Raw genomic sequence first — 10,368 nt, forward strand, 5'->3', positions numbered from 1 at the left:
TTGATTGAAAATGTTCAAATTAATTAGGTTAAGTTTCTTAAATATGTATACATCAGCTCTTACTAATGATATTTTTAGTTTTAGACAATTGGTTGGGTCTAAGATTTTAAATTACAATCGTGGTTGTAATTTGTCCGAATCTTTGATATTTAGAAAAATTGCTAACAAATATAATTAATGCAGTCACAATGATGATAGTAGAATTTTTTTGCTCCACTTATGATCCCTCCTAATTTTTTGAGAAGTAGAAATTTTTAGAATTATGCTGCCTTTTAATAAACAAAATCTATATATTTACTGTGCCAGCCAGAGTAAACAGAAACCGTTAAATTTTATTTATTATTTTTGTGTTGGATTCATCACTCAATCCTGTATATATAAGATTTTACTAGTGTGAGAGAGTCAATATTAAAGGTAGGTATAGTTTTTTTCTCTTCTTATTTAATTAATAATTAAATCTAAACATTTTATTTTGATGTAAGAACTATTATTTAATTCTCTTACTTTTGATAATAAAACACTATTCTCATATGATATATGCTCCCTATATATATATATATATATGCATCACTCAAGGAAGTTTTGGTTGATTATTGTTGCTTGTATTCCAAGTCCCGACTTCTTACATAACGAATTGTGAAACCAATCTAAAAAGAATCGTCCAACAATGCATCGCGTGGCATTTTAAAATTAGCCAGGGAAACCAGAGGGCAAAATACATTGATATGTTGACCATTGATTTATTTTTTTAATCACTTTATGCCGACATTGAGCACTTTCTTATCTTCCAATACACACTACAAGTTCGAGAGAAACAATTGCTAAAAGCATTATTGGGGCCTCTGAAGTCCCCTACTCGTTGTTAAAGGACCCTTGGGGACCAAAAATAAGAAGGACGTTTACCAACTTTCGAAGAGGGGATAAGAAGAGATTGAACAATCTTCACAACAAAAAAATGAAGAAGAAGAAAGCACATTAAACAATTTAAACCATTTTCGTTAATCAAAACGTGACCAGTTATACACGATAATAGTATTAGATTATTAATTCCCGAAGCCTATCTTTCTTAAGCCTATTTATATGCATGAGTAGCTTTTGTTAGTAGTTAGCCTTTTGTTGTTACTTTTCTGACTGATAATAAAAAGAACGATTTAAAAAAAGAGAGGATATATAGGACATCAGAGAGAGAGACAAATTTAATTTATACTGGATATATATATATATATATATATATATATATGTATATAAAGTGATATTTGTTTCTATTCTTAATAAATTTATCATGCAAATACAATTAAAAAAAATAGATTTGTGTGTATTTATCTTAGAGATTACAATAAAAAAAGTTAATGACAAATAGAAAGAAAATATAATACTTATGTAAAGAACTAGAGCAAAACAAATTCATCATAATGGTCATCATGGATGAAAAGGTATCTCTTAAACTAATACTATTATTTTGTTTTATGTATTAGTTTTATTCATAAATTTTATTTTGTTTTTCTTTTGTGCAACTCAACAAAGTTCAATACACTACATAGAGTAATTCGGCTGACAAATTTGAGTCACTGTTAATGAAGGAAAGATGTTACGAGATAAAAAAAAAATCTATTGGTGGCACTAAACAATTACAAATACAAGGCTACTAATCATCGTACAAACTATATTTAAAAATTTAAACCAATGATTATAGTGAAGTTTATTAATGTTTTCTCTATTCTTGTTTTAGGGTTAACTTTACATCGTATATAAATTTTTTTGAAGAGACCTGAGGGTTAAAAAGAGAGTATCACAAAATGTCATTAGCATTTCACATTAAATCATTATAAGTAGGCATTGGGATAAAAACAATTACACTCAAATTTATTTTATTCTTTTGACAGAACACACTCAATTTTATTAACAATTGCAAATATGAATTTCTTATCAATTAAATAGAATAATTAATTTAAATAAATGATAGTATTAGATTGGTCAATATGATTTGGGTGTCATGTCTGACACAAACAAGGAACTAAATCCATTTATGGAAAAACAGTAAAATATGATTTGGGGTCAATTGTTCTAAGGCCCTACCCAGCTTACCTCAACCCATATAAGCAAATATGTTGCTCTAGGGATAGCTTCACCCCACATGCAAATTATCACTCCCTTTCAAAAGACTAATCGATCTGGAATGTAAAAATATATTTCGAATTAGCCTTTATGAATATAAAGAAGGTGGCATGGGAGTTTTGTGAGGTGTAGGAAGAAATATCCTTTGAATACTACTAGGACCAATTATATACCCATTATCCAACCATAATTTAATTCTTTGCATGACTTGAGAATCTTCTTGAGAAAGCATCTAAACCCGTATAGACACAAGCACTAGATCATGATTACAATATATTAATAGCAAACATTGTGAATCAAGGGATTCGAATCAGAGACACCTTTCACACCTTATCATGCACTAGTTAAACACCACCTTGGCTCAATTATTGAAAGCTTACAAGTAAGCCTAATGAGTCCCTAGTACACACTCTAATTCTTCACATTTCATCATCTCTTAAACATACTGACTTGAGCTTTAAAGTCATCACAATTGAACAAACTAAAACTTTGTTTGCGAAAGTCCACCAAGAATTTCTATTTCTGTACACAGACATGTTATGACTATTCCTTTCTTTATTCGTTGAGCTAGTGCTGAACACAAACATGTTGTATATGTTACTTTGTATATTTTTCACCTACACTCAATGACTCAATAGTTCAAAGTTGTCCGACAAAAGACAACTCATATTTTATCTCAGCCAATCAACATAAAAACATATATTTAAAATCTTCATCCAACAATTACAAATGTGCCTAATACGTGAATGTGTGAAAACTAGATCATGAATCTTGTGGAAATGCATCGTTGTTAAGAGCAGCTTTAAAAATAAATCTTAAATTGGAATTTTAGATTATTTTTTGATAGATCTCACAAAGTCACATAGGATTAAATATTTCTTAATATTTCGCTTATTTTTTTTAGTGTTAAATCTCATTTTCGGATTTTAGATAATTTTTTGTAAGTCCTATATGGACCTCACTTTTAAATATTTTGTTTAATCATTTATTAAATTGAATATAATTAATTAAGTGATTAATTTTAATGAAACATTGAATTTTTTTTTATAAATATTAAGAAATAGGAAAATGAACATCTATTTTTTTTTTGACCGTTACAATGTGCATTTATTTTTTTTGACCATTTATGCTTCCTTCGTCCAATTTCTCGTTGTTACTGTGACAGTAATAATCACTGGGTACACAATGATCACTTTCACCTTTCTCCTTCGTCCAACAACCACTTTTCCTTATGCCTTTCTTCTTCTTTTTTTTTTCTCCTCCCACTCTCCTGCCTCTTCTTCCTTCCGCTACTCCCTGGCCTCCCTCCCCCTCTGTGGCCTCTAGGTAAGTCCTTTTTTTTTGTTCTTCCTCTTTGTTGTTTTTGTTTTTTATTCTTCCATTTTTCTTCTTTTCGCGGGTTGCAGTTGGTTAATTTTTGTTTTCAAGTAATTTATTTTAAGTTTGTGCAAAGATCTTCAGGGTTCTTGTACAAAAATTTATTCTCCACCCTGAAAATCTTTGTTACACCTTTATTGTAAGATCCACACAAGATCATATCTTAAGTTCAAAATCCTTACTTAAAATCTGACACTAAAATTGCTCTAACAGAAGAAAAAGTGTAAAAATAGAAGAGTAAAAAGAAAAAAAAAGTTTCAATTACTTGACAAATCTAATATATTTATAGATAACTACACTGAATCTGATTCCATGTAAGAGGCAACTTTTAAAAGTAAAATAAATAAAAAAATTCCCATCAACATGAATTGTGTTGAACATAATCTTTGGAAACGGGCTTGCATTAGTTGAAGGCCCTCTTTATCTTATCAGGTGTCCAGATGGCATTATTCCACAGAATCCAAACATTGCACGTTATGATTAGGTTTCATTTCTTCTTAAAATATAAAATCCAAGAAAATAAAGGAAAATAAAGAGAAAAGGTTGAAGAAAGTATAAATTTCATATGCGTTCTTTTGTCATATATAGCACAAATTAAACTTAAAACTGTTCACTACTACGGATAATTTGTCCTATTAACGATTGATTAATACTGAATTTTCAATGTGATTTTATCAACAGAAGCCACCCCGTGTTTGTTGATAAGGGGTTTAATCAACTCATATAATTTGTGACTCTACATACATGATGTATTAAGATTCTATATATTGTGATCTATATATATTATATCAAATGATTTAGACTTTAAACTTATCTCTTCAGCACGGTATATAACTATATATTACTTTTCCGATATTAATCGATGTGATTTGCTATTGTTCATTTTTGTGACAAGTATTCTTATCGATAGAACATAGTAGATAAAGAAGGTTTCTGTTTATTCTGTTGATGGAATCATCTAGTCGTAGTATGATTGATCTATATTGGTTGTTTGATTATCCAGATACAATATCAAATATCACTGATGGAAAGGAAAAGGCTGAAAAAAAATTAAAATATGATGTCAGCCAGGATTTCAGAATTAATTAATGCTAATTAGACAAAGTATTTGAGATATAAGGACTCCATCATGTTGTACAGAAAACATATGATTATACTCAGGTATATTCTTGCCATTCCTTCCAGAAAAAGAAAGACAATATTTAATTTCTTCTTTAAATGATGGTACCGAAAGTTGAACTTATAATTTCATGTATTTTATTTCAATCTCTCACTACTAGGTTGATTCTAGTGAGTTAATATTTAAACCATTATTTTTTCATAACGTATCATAAAATATAAAAATACTTTCTCTTATATATTATAAGACGTTTAAGGTTTTAACTCAGATATTAAGATTAATTTATTAAATTTTATAGGAAAAATTAAATAACTTTTAAATATATATTTTTTATCTCTCTATTTAACTATTCATTTATTTTTACTATACATTAGTTTCATTAAGTATAGTGTCGAAAAAATATTTAATGTAACATTAATTTTATAAAAATAATATATATTTTAGAATAATTTTTTTTCTCTAAAACGTCATATAATCTGAAATGAAATGAGTATTGTTTTTTAATAATATTTTGAAATATTATAATTACTATAATTTTAAATTAATTGAGAATATCAAAATTCTTACGCTCAAAATAACAAAAACAACAAAAGAACGTATACTTTGTCATGACATAATATATGATGTAGATGCTAGCTATCTTTATTCGTTTATTGCAGACCATATATTAGCATTTGATTGTGACATCTCTATAATATTCAAGGCTAGGACAATGCTTGTTTCACAAAACTCACTGTTGCTAGCCCCAATCTGATTCTTTTTTTCTTGTTGCTGTTATTCCGCCTACTTCCTTTGAAATTAAAGCCAATTGTATTTACTTTTTCGTGATCATAAGAGTGATTTTTTTTTCTTTATAAAAGTATTTTATATTTAATTTTTACATAAAAAATATATATTAACCACCATATTATTAGTTGTAGTATCACTGATGATTAATCTTAAACTTAGAAAAAAAAAAACCAAACTGACCGCTATGCATAATAATTTATTAAAAAGTGTTATCGTATGAAAATAATATATAAATAACGAGAAATAATTAAGTAAATAAGTATAATTAATATCATCTACCAAATGGTTGACACAAGTGTTCCTTAAGCAAATAATTATACAGAATTTAAATCATGATTAACTTTTGAGTATGAAATAATTTATATTAAAAAGGAAATACCCATCTTATATATATTTAAGGTCTTTAATAAATTAGTTATGGTTTCCAATGGATATTACTTCTTACTAGTACCATATTAAAAAAAAAATGAATATCATCTTAAAGTCAACATAATTATTGGAGTGGTGATATTCCATTTTTTTATAAGAAAAGTAATTATGTAGACATAGGTGATGAAAAGGGGAGGGGAAATGAAATATTTGATACTTTTATTTAATACTCAACTAATCTCTTCACAGAGATGGTCCATTTTGAGGTAAGTAATATTTTTACTCGTTAAAGATCGAATTCTCAATCTCGATTTCGATTAAGGCTAAATTACTAACCACTTTTGATAACACATCACTTCTATTACTTAAGCTCTTAATAAGTTTGCCTTAACTCTAATATGTTAAAAGCATTGTTTTTATATTTTACCTTTTGCAGATAAATAAAATAAGATAGAGGGAGAGACAGAGAAGATAGTGTGAATGCAAGAAATCGTATCTAAAAGGAAATCTGTGGCCCAGCCACGTATTATTAACATCATAAGAACTTGAATTAGATGTATGATACATGTTTACACGTAATATTTTACAAAGGTGAAAAAATAGAAAATAATTAAAAAGAATAAAAATCCAATTCGAGCAAGCACCAAATGTGACTTGCTTGCGCCCGCAAGAAAATGAGGGAAGCAGAGTAAAAAAAAACAAAGAAAAGGAAATTATCACATTCACAAGATTACAAGAATAGCTAGTTAAGTGCAGGTAGAAGGAGCAAACCCTACAGTGTTTGTTGACAAGTCAAACTCCCAAAGATGATTTTGTTGCATAATATTGCCTATAACAGATGCACCACCAATCCCATCAATTGGAACAATTCCAATGCACTTCACTAGGGGTGCCACATCAATGATGTAGCTCTTCACTGGTGGCTCAAACCTTGCTCCTCCTGCAAAATGGAACACTAATCTTGGCACTACACTATCATCAAACCCCTCAGCATCAAAGCAAAATTCCAATGCATCAAAATCTTCACCAGTAACCCTCTTGACTTTGGTTAAAGACTTGGTCAAGGCCTCAAAAACTGCCTCATAGGCTGGAAGAAGTAGTGAAGTCAATGTTGTGCCTGAGTCAATTAAGGTGCCTCCTTCAGCATTGAAATCCCAAACCTGAGGTGGGATTTTCAGCATTTGGCCCCCAATTGAGATTCCTACCACATTCACACCATAGAATGGAGGGAACAAAATGAGTTCTGTTCTTCTGATTTCACCCAACAATTTGGCATTGTGGTGGCCACCAATGGTTAGATTACTTGAAACGCTTCTGTGACTCAAATGGTCAACTAAACAATAGGAGAACTTGGCACCATATTTGTTAGCTGCTTTGTCAATGAATGAGTCCTTGGCAAAGCCTAGCCCCAATATGCCACCAGTTTCTTCATTGAAGTTTACCCCATTTAGCATTGATTTTGTGCACCCAATTGTGAGGTTATTCAGTTTTCCTTGCTTTCCATTTGTGAGGCCTACTGTGATAGAGTCAGTGCCAAAGAATCCCTTTGCAGATGATCCATCAGCATAGCTGTCAAGGATAATAAGATTAGAAAAGTCAAATAATTGAGCCTGGTGGACAAGAGAACAAAAATTAGTCATGTTGTGTCCAAGTGAGGCTCATTAGAATTGAAGAGGGGGTTCACTCTGATTGGAAAAATCAAAGTGAAAAACTACAGGCTATGTTTGGTTTTTAGTTACAAAAATATTTTTGTGAATTTCAATGTAAAATTGTGCGTTCCAATGCATGAATTGAGAAAGAAAAATTTGTTACTTCTGGAGTAAAAGTACTTTTGAACTCTCTCAACTTTAATCCAAACATGCACGTAGATGAGGTTTTGTAGGTGAACTTATTAGAAGGATGGTCTATTTGCAGGCATAGACTCTTGTTGGATGCAGAAATGTGGGTCATGTGATGCTCACCTACTAACATTAAATTCTCATTTATAACCATGGTTGGATGCTGGAAAGAATGGTTGCTGGTTCACCAGCAGGAGATGCCACTTTTTGTGCTTGTGTCTATGTGTGAGGGGTACCTTTTTGTTAATTAGTCCCCCACAAGGCCTTTTTTTTTTCTTTACTAAAGAAAGAAAACAAGTCTAGCACATTTAGATCTTTGAACATGATGGCCATAAACAGGAGGATTGTTATAAATGTACACTCACCCCTTTTTTCAGAACTTTTAAATGCTCTGCAGGACTAGAAAAATGTTCTGTTCTTTTAATTGCTACCCTTTAAGGCTCTAAAATGTGATTTTAATAGGATAATGCTATGTGAAAAATTGAGGAAAATTTCCCATAAGTACCCAAAAATAAAATAAAAAATGGTATTGTGCAACTAATAGTATCAGTTGAACCTTAAACCAAGCAACAACCACTCAATTCACAAATCATAAAGATGGGATTGTGCCTAGAATCATGCCATACTTGACAATGTTCCAAATCACATACACAAAAGTGTGAGAATTGAGAATGATAATATTAATAATAATTTTAAAAAAAATCAAACTCAATTTTCTTTCAGAAGTGACACGTTCCAGATATTTTTGGCTAGCTTTTAATTAAAATAGAACTAGACATCTTAATATTACTTTCAAAAAGGACATACTCCTCCCAGCCGCTTTAATTAGCCATCTCCGTCGCCCACAAAACACAAACTAAATTTGAGGCCACAAAAGACAGCCATTAATTTCTCCTCTCTCTCTCTCTCTCCCATCCTTCATCCAATTCTTCTTTTTTAGATCTTGTTTGATCACTAAACATAAACATCTCTTTCACCAAAAAATTTAACTTTTTATTTTTATTTTAATTTGACGTCTAATTAATCTTCCTTTCATCAGATTGGTCTATTTTTAATAAAATGATACCACCAACTGAGACTATGTTCTCAGGCCTATGATCAAAACCAAGTGCTCTAAAGCACTTGACCAACCCCACCCAATTCAATAGCAACACTTGTTTCCAGAATCAAGAAAACAGAAAGCACTTCAATCCGTTTCAACCCCATTCCTTCCATCTTTCCACAACAACCCCATTAATTCATTTCGACCAAAAATCCAAAATCAACAAACAAAACTAAATAAAAAAATAAAAAAATCCACCCCCACCCAAAAAATTCAAAACAAGCAAAACACAAACAAAGCAAGAACAGACATTTAGTTAAGACAGAAGGAAAGGAAAGAAAGATCGTTAGTGTCGGTTGATTTGATTTCTCCTGCTAACAAAAAATTAACAAACTAGTAAATTAATAACATCTGTGTCGATTAAAAAAAATAAAATAAAACAAAGGAAGAACAAATTCACCAACCTGATATCATACAAGCAAGGATCAGAAGGCTTGGGGCAAACACTCAGCGAGAAAAGTTCACTAAGGTCAACCTTGCACTTCCTGGACGCACACGTCACAGCTTCAAAGGACTTAGACTTATGGGGACAGAAGACCCCTTTGCAAGGATCACTCTTGTTACTTTTACTACTCTTAACCTTCTTCTTCCTCGTTCTCCTCGTCCTCGTTCGGTTGTTCCTCTTGCTGTGATGCTTGTGCACATGGTGGTGGTGTTGTTGTTGTTTCTTTTTGGTTTTGTTCTTCCGCGTTGTTGTTGTTGTTGTGGCATTCTGCATTACGCAGTTGAGCCACGTGAACTCGCTGCCGGTGTCCACCACGAGCCAGAACCGCTGCCCGGGGCTTCCGACCTTGACCTCGGCGAAGTATTCGCCGAGGGCATCGTCCCGCCCCGAGTGCATGGGCATTTCCACCTCCGCCGGCGTTGTCGTCATCTCGAAGCCTTTTCTTCTGCTGTCGTAATTACTTACTACACCCCACCTCTGGTTCATCCTCTGCCGCCGCAGCTTGTCCCTTTTTACGAACCCCTTCACCGCCTCCACCCGATCCACGTCGCCGCCGCCGCCGGCAAAGCGCTCGTGGTGTCTGTGCACCAATTCGAGCCTCATGCTGTTAACGGCCACGGGGAGAATCAAGAGGAGGGTGATGGTGACGAGAATTGAAGCTTTGGTGATGGTGTTCCATTGCATCATCCTCCTCCCCATCATCAAAATGTTGTGTTTTTATAATATATATATATATGTATATATAATATGAGAATGACAATGTTAACAATAATAATAACAAGAAGAAGAAGAAGAATGTGTAATGGGTATAATGTGGTTTGATTTGGGAGAAGAATTGAATGAAAGAGTGGTGATTGATGGAAGGAAATGAATGAGAGGGGGACACAACAACAAAGGGAAAACAAAGATATATATGTGCGATATAGGAGAATGGTGTTTGAGAGGCACACAAAAGCGTAGTAGGGCCTTTCTTTTCGCCTTTGGGGTTGAGGCAAACAAAGATATTTTCAAGTAAAATAGTATATTCAATTACAATTATACACCCTAATTAGGAATTATTTCTTTTTAAAAATAGATTAGGAATTGAAGGCTAGACCTTGAATAAAAGACCCAAGTACTTAATTACTCATGTCAATGACTTTTACATAAAAATACTAAATAAGATATTTTTATTGTATGTCTTTTATGTAGATTAGTATAAAATAATTTTTTT

At 31.9% G+C, this 10,368-nt stretch overlaps 1 protein-coding gene across 1 annotated transcript; it reads right to left on the reverse strand.

Annotated features, from left to right (window-relative positions):
* Positions 1-6,263: 6,263 nt before the first annotated feature.
* On the reverse strand, positions 6,264-10,138 carry LOC114386755 (aspartic proteinase NANA, chloroplast-like). The gene is made up of 2 exons (XM_028346796.1): positions 9,115-10,138; positions 6,264-7,339 (listed from the first exon to the last, which is right to left on the reverse strand). Exons 1-2 carry the CDS (start codon positions 9,855-9,857, stop codon positions 6,517-6,519), a joined length of 1,566 nt encoding a protein of 521 aa, XP_028202597.1. The 5' UTR covers positions 9,858-10,138; the 3' UTR covers positions 6,264-6,516.
* Between the last annotated feature and the right edge of the window lie 230 nt (positions 10,139-10,368).

The sequence above is a fragment of the Glycine soja genome, chromosome 15 (genome assembly GCF_004193775.1).
Source record: "Glycine soja cultivar W05 chromosome 15, ASM419377v2, whole genome shotgun sequence".
Lineage (NCBI taxonomy): Eukaryota > Viridiplantae > Streptophyta > Magnoliopsida > Fabales > Fabaceae > Glycine > Glycine soja.

Bases quoted from the DNA above. Each gene is read 5' to 3' on its own strand.
- LOC114386755 (XM_028346796.1), bottom strand. From the start codon at position 9,857: ATGATGGGGAGGAGGATGATGCAATGGAACACCATCACCAAAGCTTCA. The intron at 7,340-9,114 runs GTTGGTGAATTT...TATCCTTGACAG, and splicing joins CCTTGCTTGTATGATATCAG to CTATGCTGATGGATCATCTG.